At 42.8% G+C, this 16,208-nt stretch overlaps 1 protein-coding gene and 1 long non-coding RNA gene across 7 annotated transcripts in view; one reads left to right on the forward strand and one right to left on the reverse strand.

Annotated features, from left to right (window-relative positions):
• LOC111253305 (uncharacterized) overlaps nt 1-3,602 on the forward strand; it is a 40,313-nt gene extending 36,711 nt beyond the window's left edge. Inside the window, exon 5 of the long non-coding RNA XR_015330416.1 lies at nt 2,057-3,602. This is a non-coding gene — a long non-coding RNA (uncharacterized LOC111253305). The remainder of the gene's footprint in view (nt 1-2,056) is intronic.
• LOC111253301 (uncharacterized) overlaps nt 1-12,124 on the reverse strand; it is a 17,819-nt gene extending 5,695 nt beyond the window's left edge. Inside the window, exons 1-9 of one of the 6 annotated variants that reach the window (XM_086993242.1) lie at nt 10,533-12,124; nt 8,395-8,582; nt 6,292-8,053; nt 5,677-5,878; nt 5,328-5,476; nt 4,325-5,125; nt 1,699-2,600; nt 1,080-1,364; nt 199-463 (exon numbers count right to left, since the gene is read on the reverse strand). In XM_086993242.1, coding sequence (XP_086849368.1) covers nt 199-463; nt 1,080-1,364; nt 1,699-2,600; nt 4,325-5,125; nt 5,328-5,476; nt 5,677-5,878; nt 6,292-7,958 — 4,271 coding nt within the window. In that variant the 5' untranslated portion in view covers nt 7,959-8,053; nt 8,395-8,582; nt 10,533-12,124. Of the gene's footprint in view, nt 1-198; nt 464-1,079; nt 1,365-1,698; nt 2,601-4,324; nt 5,126-5,327; nt 5,477-5,676; nt 5,879-6,291; nt 8,060-8,394; nt 8,583-9,054; nt 10,480-10,532 lie in introns of those variants that run through there. The other 5 variants (XM_022812500.2, XM_022812501.2, XM_086993241.1 and 2 more) reach the window with 5 other exon arrangements.
• Nucleotides 12,125-16,208: the final 4,084 nt, after the last annotated feature.

Genomic DNA, 16,208 nt, shown 5'->3' on the forward strand with positions numbered 1-16,208 from the left:
ATATATATCTTTTTATTACAAAATTTATCAATTAGTTTTACCAAAGATCTACTATGCCCTTGAGTATTTAGCCAATCCGTTGGTCAAATGCAATTTAATATATTATACAATTAGGCACACGTAACTATCTAACGCGAGATGGATAATTGCCCGTTCAGATTTCTATCGTATACATAATGTAACGAGTTTCGTCCGTACCCAAAATCCTTGTCATGAGCGATTAGAGCATTCTGGAAGGCATCCAATTGCTTTGTGCTCCAGGATTCACTTTCTTGATACTTATATGTGAGTAACGGATGAAATGCGGGCAATGCGAAACCTCTTCTGCAACGCAAAAACAGCTGAACTGCGGCGTCTAGGTCCCCATGACATAGACCTAATATATGGTAAGCTAACTCATGGTTTCGTCCACCGCCACCACACGGCACGAGACTGCTGCACGCCACAGAGATGTATTGATCAACTGTAAAATGGCACGCAAAAAGGCGTTTTAGGAAATCGTAAGCTATTTTATTAAAAGCTCATAGCTAACAAGTTAACTTGTTAGCTATGAGCTTGTTAAAAGTTAAATGAATATTTAAAGCAAGGCGTCGTATTTTCGCCCTTGTTGTTGGTGACAGCAACAGGTCGTATGTACTTGGTTTTATAATCACCTTGACTTTGTCCCTAAGAAGGTGTCAAGGTAGCTCTTGAAACTTGCGATCAAACATTCCAGTAGAGGAGGAAAAGGAAATTAGATATGAAATTTTTCTGCGTAAAAAGGGCTTAAGTCTATCACTTTTGATTTTTGGTGACGTACTTATGTTTTGGTATCTCAAAAGTGAGCCACGCAAAAGGTAAACACAGACGAGCTTAGGTAGCATGTTCTTGTTCAAGTGTTCGTTGCTAGAAGCTGCGAGAGAGATTTGCCAGAGTCAAGCTGACAGCGTAGTTTAGGTTAACTAATCATTTTGGTATAAAGAAAACGAATTCTTTCCATTACTGATAGAGTTGAGTTTTAGCCAAACTAGGTATTTTTGCACGGAGATTCTACATATACATGTCCTAGCTACGATCAGCAATCTTTCAAGCATACGCACGCTGAGCGTCGCTGATGTGCTGGGCAAATTCGGGCTTCCAAAGCAGGTCCGCACCATCAGCAGCGCTATCTTCGATCACTTGGCTGGACGTTGAAGCCTCACACTTTAGAACCTCGGATGCTGAAAGCCGTGGCGCCTCGGCGGTAGCTACAGGTGCTATTTGAGCGTTTCCGGATGATGGCAAGGAAGAATTCGGAATTGCTGCCTGATATTGTGGCCCGATATTGACGTGCGGTACGACATCCGATGCGATTGATTCGACGGGTGGTCCAAAAGACCAACCAGCTACAAATAAAGATTGTCAAGTTAGCAACGAAAATGTCAGAAAAAACGTCATTTTATAAAGCTAAAAAAACACTGCATATATACCGACGCGGTCGTTCGAAAACCCTAACCAGTTTCTGGCCCCTCCGACGACGCACACTAACACGGCCATAAATAATTTTCTGACTTGTGAATTTTTGTTTGTGAACTCTTTTTTTTTCTTTCTATATCATTACATTTCCATAAGTTTATTATTTATTTATTATTATTACATATTTACATAAGTGTATAAAAATGTACGGTGCTGCGTGCATATGGTAGTCCAATTGAAAGGCCAAGCCATTTTAAAGCTCACTTTTGTTGAGGTGGTCTATGCTCGAGAAGAGACCGGTCGCTTTTCGACACGGAGATAACATTGGTGGCGGCGTGTACGGCGGCGGGGAGTAAGGTGCCGTCGCCAGCAGTGGGGAACGCAATAATGACTGGTAAGGTGTTGGGCTATTCAGAGCAGCTGCCGTTCCACTCAGCTGTGTTTGTGTGATACAAAGCGGTGATGGCTTCGGTTTGAGCTTTTTGATGGGCGGCGGCTCCGATGCGCTTTCTTGTGGAGCTAAATCGCCTTCGTCGGGTTCGCCGGACGTCGTACCGTTAGCGTTGGGGGCCGCTCCGACCACCGCTGAATCAATAACCGCCAGTTTATTCTCTGATTCCAGATTGATCGGTTCACTCTTCATGTTCTGGACGAGGACTATACTGTTTGGCTTGACGACGAGATTATTGTCGTCGACGACAACAACGCTTTCGACGCTTTTTTGCACATCGCTGGCGACCACATCGAAGTCAATAGCTTTACAGAGAAGAAGATCTTCCGGAGCCGGCGGTTCGGGGCTGACGTCGTCAGAACGGTTGCTGGGTTCAGGGGGATCTGCTATTGACACAATTTGCGGCACAGATGTTACGGAGGGTTCGGCATGGGTTTTGGTGTCGTGAACGTCGCTAAATTGGGCTGCGGCATCGTCAACAGGATCAACACGAGGCGGACATTCGTCTTGATGAACCTTCGTATCAAAGACGAACGATGCACTATTGTTATGTTCATGCTCCTCAACCGAAGTGGATGGCACGTCTTCGAAGGGATCATCCCCAAAGTCGACAAAAAATTCGGGGTTCTCTTCAAGAAACGCGCCGAAATCCTCGTCTTCTTCTCGATGGGCCGATAACGTACCCAAATCCGCGAAAAGCGGCTCCAATGTATATCTGTCGAAAATCAAAGCGATACGACTTTAGAATTCGGTGTTTTCTCCGTAGGGAATCTTAAACATTAAGGACACTCTAAACGCTAGTAGGTTGTTATAATTACGGTATGTCAAGTTGTTGTAAACGTACACTGTATACAAAAAGAGATACTAAATCACAATACTTGCTGCTTAGGGTCCCGGCGGCAATACACAATGCTCCACTAATCATGTATATAAGCAAAGTTTGCAGATATACATAGCTGAATGTTCATAAGCCATCTCTTTAGGTTTGACCATCTGTATTACGTTATCGAAAAAGTATACCGTTTTTTGAGCTAAATGGCTTTTAGGTCACATATTCTAGGTAATATGTTGTGCCGTAAGTACTTTTTGGATAACCTACATTCAGAGCTAACACAAAAGAGTGTTTCGAAAACGAAAATCAAATTTGGGCGACAAAATCGCTATATTTATATAATTTTGTTATGATGACGGCGCGAATGTTATCTAAGCCCACAACGAAAGGCTCTGCTGCTTATGGTCAAGACGCGTTATTCAAAGAAATAAGGCTTAAAGACGATGAGAGAAATTTCGATGTGAAAGATGATCTTGCTAGTGTGATTGATCATTTTAGGAAAAAAGTTAATTTATTTTTGATACATTTTATTACAGAGAGAGAGAGAGAGAGAGAGAGAGAGAGAGACGTAGCCATGATATCCCCAAGAAACCAAACGTCCACCAGCAACCACAGTTTTAAACCATCTAAAAACTGGTTAGCTGGCTAGAAAAAAAGTTCCATGTTTAAGTGCTACACGAATTAAGGCAAAACCTTAATTTACTCTTATATATATATTATATATGAGATACATACATCTCCTCGTATTTGCATCTGTAAAACTTTGCAGATACAATATGAAATCAAGCCCTCTATCAAGTGATTCATCATAGATGGTGAAAAGTAAATTACATATGACAATTACATGCAGATATAAAAATTATAATGAATTCGCTCCGCAGTTCGTGACAGAGCTTTGACTGACTCTAAAAAACGTAATTTTACGCCCTTGATGGCGCTGTACATTAAGGAATCGTTTCACTGCATCATGGGAAAACAATCATCAAATCAGACCTCTACTGTCACCAACTAAGAAGATTACAGCAGTTTATTGGAAGAAAAAAAAAAGTACAGCGGGACTAGTGAACAGAAACGCGTTGTTTTCTACTATGGTATTGCCAGACCGCATACGTCTGTAAGTACCCGACAAAAATTCAGTGAACTTGATAGGAAATTTTAATGCCCGTATCTTGCACTATCGGATTATCACCGTATGTTTTTTGCCCCCTGCAGAATTCGTTAATTCAGTGTCAATGGAGAAATGCAAAGATCATTGTCACGATTCTTCGCCCAGAAACCATATAAGCTACCACAGAAGTATCAAACAGTCATCAATCAAAATACCGTATATTTAGCTCAGTGTTATCTAATTTTTTCATCTGGCCTTTAGCTGTCCTTAATGTGTTGATCCACCCTGTTGGACGGACATCGCCCTTCTCAAAATGAACGATTTTGGATCGTAATGCTCTGTCTTACTAGGTCCGTTCCATATAATTCAGACGATCTCGATTTTGCGTAAGCATGCCAATATGTCTTATAAAAAAGCTAGTATAACAAAGGAAATAACTAGTTGTTTTGTATCATTCTGTGAACTTATGTGATAGAATGATGTGAGTCCACATATTTACCCAGGATCAGATGCGAGGCGGCACTCGCGGCGACCCTTCACCGCCAGGAAGTCGCTGTCAGAGTGCCTCCGATGATTTTGTATGTGATTTCCGTATAGCGGAGATCTGGTTAACGAAACCTGATGAACTCCACCCACGCCACCGTTTCCGTTGTGCGCTTCGGAACTGTTGTTGTTGTTGTTGCTACTCGTGGTATTGTTGTTATTACTGCTGGCATTATTATTGTTATTATTATTATTGAATTGGGTTACACTGTTGAGCTGGGTGTCGGCACGTGTCTCAGGAAGTTGTTGCTGCTGCTGCTGCTGCTGCTGCTGCTGCTGTTGCTGTTGTTGTTGTTGTTGTTGTTGTTGTTGTTGTTGTTGCAGCTGCAGCTGCTGCTGTTGTTGTTGATGATGCTGTTGTTGTATAGATGCAAAGACCTCAGTGAGAGGAGTACGCTTCTCTTCTTGAAGTAATGGTATTGTATGGCCAGCGCTTTGACCATTTTGCTTCATTCGACATCTCTGCGATATGACTTCGCCTAGCAGCGCTCGAATCACTTGACCATTGGATAGCGAAGCCGGAACGGTGGCGCAGCTGTCGGCGCTTTTGACAAACGATTTCTGTATAAGTATCTGCGTCTGGCCACTTCCTGAATTCGCCGTCGCAGTTGGTGTTCCTAATGTGTTGGTCGACCCCATCGGAGTGTCATCACCCTTCTTGACGTACCCTCCGTGCAATCGCATGTGACCATTGAGCGCTGCTACGTTTTTGAACGAGCGCTCGCAAAGTGCACATTCCACTCGTTCATCCCGATCGCTGGGGTAAGTAAAAGAGAAAAAAACAGCGGCTTTCATTGTCTTAATATTTATAGGTCAATGACAATATTTCTCTAGTGCTTTATTGCATAACCGTTCGTTTTATCAACCATCTTATGTCTTGCAAATAAAATTCAAACGTAATTTTTTGCATGGTATGACTAGAAAAATTTCGATATCATCAGAACACGCTGCACACACACCTTTTGTTTTCTCTGCGATCTCCTGCGTCACCTCCTTGAAGGAGATCTAAAAGTACGCTACCACCGCCACCTGCTCCCGTACCGTTTCCACATACGCCCCCTACAGTGGTTACTGAACTGAGTCCTGATGAGCTGTCGTCTCGCGAGTCCTATACGAACAGGGTTAACAGTAAGTCAGAAAGGATTTAACAATATAGGTTATGTCGCTCATACGCTATAACTCAAGAGGCTCGAGGTTTCGTTAATGGATCTAAAAACTTCATCAATGTAAATTGTCGGACTCGGAAGAGCGTTCGCTCATCCATTAAAAAATTACCTTCGATAACTTCTGAACGTTCGATGAACATACCTTATCATCCCGCAGCGTGGAGTGCCCTAAGGACGTACTGGGAAAGGTCCCTGGTGCACCGGAAACTGCAGCTTGTTGTAGCTGGTGATGATGATGATCCTTGTGACGTCGTAGTGAACGTGCATCACAATACGACTTATCGCACCCGTCTGTATCACAGGCAAACGGCTTTTTGTCTCGATGAGTCAACATGTGGCCATTTCTGCAAGAAGACCGTAATAGTTATAATCGTGATGCTGTTACAACGAATTCTCAAGCTACTCCATGTTTATCACATGATTTAGATTTATTAGAGAATAGGTATAGAAAAGTGCGTTTCCAAGAGACTACGCCAGATCAATATCAATCATTTATGTAAATTGTGGCTGTATTGAGGAACACAATTGATACCAGCATTCAAATCTGGCCCAGTATCTGTCATAAAAAGGCCTAGGTGAATTAGGCACTTACAAAGCCGTAAATAACGACCTAAGTAAGAAAAAAGGGGACTCGAAGATAGTCTAAATGGTCGAAACCGGGCGTAGACACCTATCGTTTCGTCTTTGAAGCTGCATTGTTTAAGTAACACAACAAAAAGCATGAAACTTGGAAGTGTTCCCGTATCGAGCTACTTACAAGTGATCTTGTCGCTTAAACGCCTTTGAGCAGAGTTGGCAGACGAACTTTCGTTCGTTCGAATGTGTGAGTTTGTGTTTAGTGAGCGCCGATGTTGTGGAAAACTGTTTGCTGCAAACGGCGCAGCGAAGAGCGTCTGCTGGCCGCGACTTTGTCTCGGTTGTTACAACGGACGTGGCCGCGGCCGATAGCGTTGAAACGGTCGACATCCCCCCACCAGCCTGAATCACTAATTGATTCGTCTTGATCAGACTCGCGACGGTTGACTCCGGAGGGCCGGTCTTTACTTCGCGTCGGACGGTGGCCGCCGTTAGATCTGGTTTAAAGTGTACGAGATTGGTGCCAGGAGCAAGCAGGCATCCGATCGTGGTCCCCTTGACCACAATAGGTGCACCTGCAGCTGTGGCAGCCTCCTTCACGCCAGCGTCTTGCCGGATCTGCAGATTCACCGTCTTAAGACCACTATCTGATATCATTGCTGACGCAGCTGTCGCCGACTGCGTTTTCTGTTGTAATTGCACCTGTTGTTGTTGTTGTGACACCTGCTGCTGCTGCTGCTGCTGTTGTTGCTGCTGCTGCTGCTGCTGCTGAATCTGTTGCAGTTGGCCTGTTTCGCCGATGCACAGTCGCTCTTTGCCGGTTGTCTGCAGCTTGACGTGTCGAATCCCTCCGATCGTTGTTGTGGTCGTCTTATCGTCGTTAACGCCCACCGTTAATGTCGTTGCAGTTGTTGTTACGGCTGCTGCTGGTGCTGCCGATGTTGTTGTTGCTGTTATTGTCGGTGTTGTTGTTGTCGCCACATTTTGCTGTTGACTAACTACGCCGGTTTTGAGCACCACTGCATTTGGCAGGCGACCTTGAAAGCCCTTGTTGTGTGTTGTAGGAGCTGTAGCTGTTGACGCTGCTGCTGCCGCCACTGTTACCGAAGCCGTCGACACTGCACCACTCTGGAGCAGATCAGACGCCGAGGTAACGGTCGTTAATGTTTGACTCTGCTCAGATTGAACCAACCGATCATCGCTGGGGGTCAGATCCTCTAGTTGTAGGTAGCCTTCGAGCACGAACACCTGCTCACGTTCTGTACTTCCGTCAGCTCCGTTACCGCCATTTCCGAGGTGCTCCAATTGTGCTCCGACATCGCTCGTACCACTTCTACACAGGGCGGTGGCTGCGATCGAACTAGCAGTAGTGACCGCGGCAATATTATTATTGTTATTATTATTATTATTGGTGTTGCTCTTGTTGTTAATATTGTTATTCGTATTATTGTTATTATTGCTAACGTTGATCGTGCTGCTACTACTGCCGCTGCTGCTGATCGCGTTCACGTTGATTAGAACGTTTTCAGTAACGTTAGTTGATGCGACACTACTTGCAATGCTGCCGGTGAGCGATGTTGCTTGAACAACCTGTTGCCCTTGCTGGGTCTGTTGTAGCCGAATCCGGTGGCACTCAATATATTGTTGCTCCTGCTGTTGTTTTTGGTGCTGTCGGGGCGACGTCTGTAGCTGCTGCGATGTGCCAGGCGGCTGCTGCTGAGATTGTTGACCTGACTGTTGAGCACCGAGGCCTGAAAGGCTGGTGGCTGTATACCCGTGCTCAAGCTGGACGCGCAGCTCTTCGGCCCGTCCTGGCCGCTCCTGGGGCTCTCCTGCGCCAGGCTCCATCGCCTCCGGGCCCAGTGTCAATGGAGGGCCCTCTTCCAGTTTGCGGCTTTACGGTCGTGAGGCCCAAATTGACTTCGCCACTCGTGTACTGCAACCTGCCGCTAATCAGAAGCCGAAAGAGATAAAAAAAAAAGAAGGGATGCACACAGAAGAGAATACAGCTCATTAATTCAAGTACTTGTGTAAACTCTAAGCAAACAGGCGGGGTGGAGTTCATGCTATTTCATATAGTCATGGCTTAATGGATGAGTCGATATAGAGGCGCTCGACTTGACATGTAAAAAAAATTAATTAGAGTAAGCAACAGCAACTACCACGTTTTTTAATTATAACCTATGTTTATCGGTCAAAGCTAAATAAAGTAATATTGTGATGGCGTATATTTCGAAACATTAACAGCTAATCTTATATTATTATATTAATTATTATTACGTACAAAGCCGTTCTGTGCCAATCGAGAGCCAAACATTTAGATACTGGGAAGAATCTTTCGAAGACGCCCGGAAACGGTGTCTACCGGAAGCTCAGTTACGGCTGCTCTACAAGCCTTTGCAACTGACGTTCTCCATCGAAGTATCGTAAACGATATTGAGGATGTCACCTCGAGAACCCCGGTCGTTGCTCCTACCAGCGCAAAGTACAATTGAAAACCGACGTCATTTTTTTCTGTAGTTTTTTGTGACGTTATTATTGCGATCACGTTCTCAATCTCTCATCTGTGGACTGCCTCATCTAACGCCTCTCGAAAAATTACTTCCCTTGTGAAAAAAAGTCGCTGTAAACTTTCATGTTGCTCTAAGTATTAACTGAATTCAAGTTCAGGAGTCGCTACAAGTTGTCACTCGTATACAGTACCCAGCAGTCCTATCCGACACGTAATGAAGAAGACTAAAACACATAATCTATGGCAACATATTAATTCTGAAATCTTTATTACAAAACTGCATCTTTCGATTCATTATCGAATGGTGTTTTATTTGTATCATATATTCAAAGTGTAACTCCATAGACACAGCAAGTGACAACCACCCGTGATCCAGATAATGTACTATAGACACAAAACATCATCAGCTAGTGAAGCATATCTACTGATTACCTGATCTCCGAGCAAACCTGATCCTGTGTCAGGGCATTAGCCTACGTTGGATGTGGCATCGGTGCTGGATTCGACATAACATATAAATTATCCTTTCTTCATGCATCTGTGCAATAAAAAAATTGCTTTGATTTCGTATCTGAGCAAACATCACAAATTAAATGCTTTAATAATGCACTTGCTTTAATGAAAGCCACGAAGTGACAAGCACGACGGTGACGTCCCAAAAGACAATATACTGTCATAGATATCAACGAAAGTTAACTTGTTAGATAAAGTGTTTTTGCTGAGGCGAACAGGACGGTGGCTTCATTCTCCTTTGTCCTCTTTTTCTATGCCGCCTTAACAAGGCCAAGGACGTTGGAGATCAATTTGACATTCTGATTCAAGCAAAGCATATGTCAACCCAAGGAAGCAAAGATACGGGTCGAAATGTGTACCGGTGGTGAAATTAGCAGTAGAAGATAAATTCAACCAGATTTGGTGACGTATCGACCTGTTATCCAGTTCATTGTTTGCCACAACATATCCGTAAGCTCTAGTTAAAAGACTGCCTTATCAAGGACATGGTTAACGTAATTCGAGGTATTTCAACGTCTACTTACAATACTTGTTGCATGCAGCCGTTTCTCAAAGTGTCAGTCGTCCAAAACAGGTTAAACGAAATCGAACAGTCGCGCAGACCCCACATATTCACTGTGTTTCTATGCCTTGTTCTTTTTTAAACAAGCGCAATTTTAGTAGAAACAATGTTGATACTTTTGCGTCTTTAATTTCAGTAACAACTGCAGTCTGCCATCAGTCGTCATCTATACAATGAGATTCGTTATTAGTGTAAATAGTCGATTTTCGCCGGCCATATGGACCCCACAGCCTAGCATCTACTCGGATACGTTACCTCCATTAGAGTTAAGTTTTCGATATCTACAGTGATTCTCTATTATGAGGAGAACTGTTTCATTGCTCCTCGAATAACGCATAATCGACTTCTTTTTGCTAATCCCCCTAACACCGTCATACTCGAACGTGGCCTAGTGTAGGCAAAGAGCGCCAAAACGATCTTAACAGCTAAGCAACCACCGGTCTGTAAAGCCCAAGCATCATTATCATGGCAAGACTGCGTTACTCTGTGGTCGTTGCGCATGACAAATCTAAACAAGCATCACCGAGGAACGCGATATTTGCCTATCAACATCGGCGGTACTAGTCGGTCGATCGAGTTCTAGCTCAACTCAACAGTGTTTTGGGCCCTTTACTTAGCGCCACCATCTTCGGGTGCAATACCCTTGTGTATACGATTCGTGCATAGTGGCCTGTAGTTTTGGCCGCATCTCAGCTGGCGCTGAGAGGGGCCCCCGCCATTTTGAGAGTGCGAGGGTGGCCCTCCTCGTACACTGCTCTATAGCATAACGATTATAGCAAGGCGATTGCAGGTTGACAACGATAGCTATAGTTGAGCCCTTCGGAATCTGACGTACCTTCGCGCGGGACACTGCAACGGATCCTGGCCTCCGTTGACGCTCGGGTTCGACTATGCAACATGCCGATGACTGGAGATCCGGTGCACCACTTCAATGTTTGCTTAACGTTCACTTGGTGTTCATTAGCAGCATTCGCAGTTGGCCACCGGGTCAAACGACGGAGAGACGAGGCCCTGGACACAGCAGCCAGCAGCATTGCATCGCAACCATCAACAGCCACCGCTAGCCAAGAGCCGCTGATCGACGGATAGGCGGACACACAGACACACGGACGAACCAAAATGCACACGACACAGACACTAACGCTACCAATACCATCGCTACAGCAACAGCAGCCGCTGCCGTCACTCAGGATGGTTTAGCTGACTACTTGCTGCTGGGGGTCGCGCAGAGCCTCTACGCGCCCCAACGAACGGACCCGAACATACAGCCACACTCAGACGACATAGCACGATTGTGCTCCTAACCTAACTCATAGAGAACTCACTCACTCACTCAGGCAGGCCAATGGCAGCGCGCGCACAACAGAGAAGGGCTCTCGAACGCGGCTGACTCCACTCTCCTTCAGTAGCGGCCAGAGTAGCCGACTGCTGAGCGCCAAAAGAGGTTGAGGGAACAACGAACCAATGGAAGCGCACCAGCACCTCACTGAAAGCACCACCACCAGCGTCACCGGATGATCTCGGAGCTCAACGCTCGTAGTCCGTCCACATCGTCAAGGCGCGACCAATTCACAGAATTACTCATACCCAAGGGGGTTTAATAGATAGAATAGTGGCAGGCCACTGGTTAGGTGGCGATGGGCACTCGGCACTCACTCCGCTCTTTCGCTTTCACAGTACAGAAGGAAAGGGGAATAAAGAAAGAAATGGAAATAGAAAGGCTATCGCATAGTACTTTCGCGCTGAAGACGCTTATAACAACGAGCCGGTTATGTACTAGGCCATGTACTATGTAGGCCATTCTCATAGAGAGAACCAATGGTCAGAGCGTATGCACACACACATAAAGCGATGGGCATTTACACATGGTAAAGGGATACACACAACATGGACATGGTGCCACACATTTGTATGGTCGTAAAGAAAGACAGGGAAAAACGAATTTCTTTTTATATGCTATACGAGATCCGCGAATTGCGCGAACAAGGATGTACACACACGTGTACACAAATGAGAGAGGCAAACGAAGACAGTTACTGAAGAATGGATAGATTTAGATAAGACGAACGCGCTGGTCGAACTGGTTTTGTACCGCGGAAGGTTCGTTTCGACTAGCCAGACAGCTAGAGTGATAACGGCATAAATAAATTGGAGAACGGACGACTCAAGGACGCATAAAACGGAAAACTTCATGCTTAAGCGGCACCTCATATTTTGGTACTTGAAGCTGTGGACATGCGCGAAGATACAAGAAAAAATAAAGCATAGGGCAAACATAAATAGACTCAGGCAAGAATGGATTGACGGGAAAATCCTCCGATTCATCTGTGATTCAATGGATAGCAACGTCAGCACACGGGAAGAGGAAGCTGTTTGGAGAGTTGTCGATTGAAATTATTGGTTTTAAGAAATACTCGTACATTTGTTTAGAATGTTGAAGCCTCTCAACGCCAGTACACATATAATGGACTGACGTAATTGGAACTAACCAGGGTGCGTTAAGGGCGGGATTGTGTTGAATAATATTCGACTTCAGTTTTAGCAGTGCCTCATTTGATTGCTTAGAAGATTAAACGTCCACCATATAATAGCTCGCAGTGATAACTAACAGTACGGCACGACTTCATTTCGTCAACGAAAACGCTCGGTGTTTATGCTGAACGCTTACAGGAGGCTATTGTTTAAAGTTTTTAATCGTTGTTGGAATTTTAAATACTGTTTTACAGATCTTTTTTCTTGTTGGGCACGGCAAGGGATCATGCGTAACACACCCTTTGTTGAAGCAGTATGTCAACATGTGAAAACTCTTTGCCCATCAAAAACTACTTAAGAAATAAGTATTGGTTCCCTGTCATTAAAATATGGAAAAAAAAAACACAACGTTAAATGGAGCGACGACCGTTCGGCGCTGTGTCATCTTGGTCCATTCGGATGATTCGGTAGCGGTATTTTTTTCGACGTTTCGTTGAATCCTTGTCTGACGTAACGAAATTTAAAACAGCAGCTTTTTCAGTCAGTCGTTTCGAGTTCTCAGTTTGCAATGATTATGTGCACTTCGGCGATCGCGAAGATTCAAATTCTGCTTTATTTTCGTCGCCTTTAACAAGCTCTAGGTTCCATGATGTTTGACCTGTTTTGTTGCCCTATTATTTTTGTTTTGACATTTGGTTCATTTAATTTATTAAGGAACGATGAAGTAAATAGGTATTTTTCGTAAGTATAAAAAGTTACGATTTCAAGGGCACTGCGATTTTCGAGCGGCGCTAAGGATATGGGCAGCAGTGTTTTTTTTTTCCATTTTGGCATTTTTGCTCAAAAAGAACAGGTACTGTCTATTTTAAAATGTTTAGAAACATTTCTGGATAATTGGGGCACGTCCACGATCTGGTCACGATTTGGAGAAAAAGTCAAATACTCTGTTTCTTTATAGGTATTTATAAACGGCAGAAATCCAAAGCCGGGATTACTTGAGTTTGGGTAGTGTTAGAAGAGACCAAGCTACATAGGTGAGGTATTTAGAGAAATTACAGAGTAGCCATTCTTTGAACGCCATATTTTCAACTATACGGAATAGCGTGATCGTTTATATCCGCAGTTAAAAAAGCACGATCGAAAGAGAGTAGCGATAATGTAACATAGATTTGTTTCAAGAAGAAACGTGGAAAATATAGCGCTATGTTTTTTTCAAAGGTTTGTAGTAAAATATTTGATTTAACGGAATACACACAGGCAATAATTGAACACTTACTTTTATCTATTTTAGCACGTGTGACCTACCTATATACTTTTTTTTTTATCAACAAGGAATCGTTCGTGACAACCCCATTCATGTGTAAACACTTTATCCTGATGTTGTAATATCAACGACGAAGAAACGTTTTCTAATTCATCAAAGCTTACCAAGTTACTGTATAAAAACACTAATAACATATTTTGACACAAACTTAGATTTTTCAAGGCGAAAGGGATCTAGGACCTGTCGCATTTGATAGGTTTTCTGAAGTAAAAACTAAGGACAATTTTATTAGCATTAGTTTTTTCAACTAGTACGTTTGTGTTCATCGTGAAACGTTCCGCAATGCTGACGAAGATTAGGCCAAGCAAAAGGCACTGGAATAACTAACTAAATGTGATCTTTGGCCGTTATATGTGATTTTCAGTGATATAGAAAAAGGGAATCCTTGTAACATCAACTTTAAGTATTTGAATAATAGCCAATAAATGTGTTAAAAAATATTTTACTATGAAACTATCTCCATCAGTTGGTAAAGTCTCTCGATTAGAAGATACGGAAACAGCCGTCGAATGTGGCCATAATGATACAAAAAAGACGATGTATTTAAAAATTTTAAACAATTCCAATGAAACATCTTGAATCTTAAACGTCAGACAATAACAAATATCAACGTCGGAAAAAAAAACACGAAAAAAAGCTATGTCTGTCTAAAATTGAACGAGAAAGATTTTAGTTTAGAAGAAATATCTCAAGTTAACCTAATACCGCACAGGCGTGCCTCAAGTTAGTACTTTAATATTTTGCTGGCCGTTTTTGAGGTAGATGGAGGAATCTATTTCGATGAAATATACAAATAAACAAAAAGTCAGAAGTATGAATAGTTGAAACTGTGTCGAAAAGAACGCTTCGACATATTGATAAAGCTTCATTTCCTGTACGATAATTTGCCAAATCTGAAAGTCCTTAATGTTTCGGGTTCTACCTTCGAGCGGTGGAATCGCCGTTAAGAATTCTACCCACCAAGTCTGTCTATGGGTCCAAACCTAGATCACAACTTGTCCCTAAAATTAGCGGGCTCTTAGTTCGGCTTGTGTAACATAATGCAGTAGCGATTGAACCGCTCGTAGCGACGTTGAATCCGTGACGTCGGGGGCAGAAGATATACGGATATGTGTTCATGGATCAGGACCACGAAGAAGTAGAACACCTATCCTTTCACCGTAAGGCGCGCTCAGTATGTATATATATATATATAAGGGCGCATAGGCAATCACGAATACGAAAAACGATTATCGGCACGAACGCAAATTATCACGTAAAACATCGAAAAATATATGCCCAGAAAACGCATCAAGTAGAGTTAGACAGCGGCCTGAAATGCAAAATAATTATCAAAAACTTAGTCCTTACCTGTAACTATTTTCCTGTGTAATTATGTTTTCAAGGTAACATTACATGAAATAGAGTTGGAATGAAGTACCGGATATTTGCCGAGGCAGATGTTTCCAAGTTTCCATTAGGTACTACACTAGAAAATCACCACTTGAAATCACCTGAACTGAATTATGTAGGACGTTCCTGATACACGATATACCTTCTACGACTTCCGATATATAGAACGTTTAAAGAATTACCATAAGTATGTACACTCTATTGCGGATGCTGCCTATATGGGCCTTCTTTTTCATTACTACTACTACCACCACCATTATTATTAGTATTATTTTTGATTAAACATATCGAAGTCTACGCTGTCACCAGAAAGCAGTCAGACTGAGTCTCTAAACAACGTCCAGTGTACGTAAATAAAACATCTGACGTAGGCCTTCAACAAGGCAAGGGTTCCATGATCGCGAAAAATAATGAAAGTAATATTGGTGACGTATCCGTACCTGGAAATGAGCTGTGTCTTCTCTGCAGAATTCTGCAGACGCCAGCAGAAACTTTGCCCGTCTAATTGTAGGTGTACAATCGAGGCCAGCAAAAGAGTCATAGTGGCATGCAATTATGTAGCTTTTTTCCCGCTGCCCCTTTAGTTGGGTAGGGATTTTAGCTAAGACAGGACATTTTGATCGTCGACAATGTCAAGAACAATTGATTCCGCTTTGTCATATCAATTCATATTTAGAGACTGGTACGTTTTATATATCGATGTGTCATCATCGGAACTACCTCTAGGCTGAGACTGGTTAAAGCTAACCACTTGTCTACCTCTTACTGCTAGCAATTTCGCGTAGTAAAATTCATACAATAAACGATTTTCCTTTCTTTTTTTTTGGGCTAACCTAAATACTCAGTTTGAATGCTAGATAGTTCTTGCCTTCGTCGAATATACTTCACGATTGATAATTAGAGGTTCTGTTTCAGATATATAAATATCGGCAGCGTCATCGTTACGTTACCGGATGCAGTAAACCACAGAGAAATCGAGTTGATCGCGTTTATATAGATTCGTATAATTTTGCAGCTTTTATTGATTGATCTATGCTAAGGTGCTCTAATCTATGAAATTATATGGAACATCATCATTCACGTGCATTTTCGTACGTAGCCCATAAGACAAATCATGCTTCATTTCTTCTACTCTAACAAAAGTAAGTAAAATAAATAAGAAGGACTATTGATTGAAGGTTAAAAATGTTAGTTAGGTCCAGGATAGAGTACCTTAGCTACTAATAATCGAAAATAAGCTTAGAATTTTATTAGCATTATAGGCAAATAAATCTCAGGGCGTATATCAATCAAAACTATAACCAACAAGCAATCACGTGTCAA

This window comes from Varroa destructor, unplaced genomic scaffold (assembly GCF_002443255.2).
Source record: "Varroa destructor unplaced genomic scaffold, Vdes_3.0 BEIS01000006.1, whole genome shotgun sequence".
NCBI lineage: Eukaryota > Metazoa > Arthropoda > Arachnida > Mesostigmata > Varroidae > Varroa > Varroa destructor.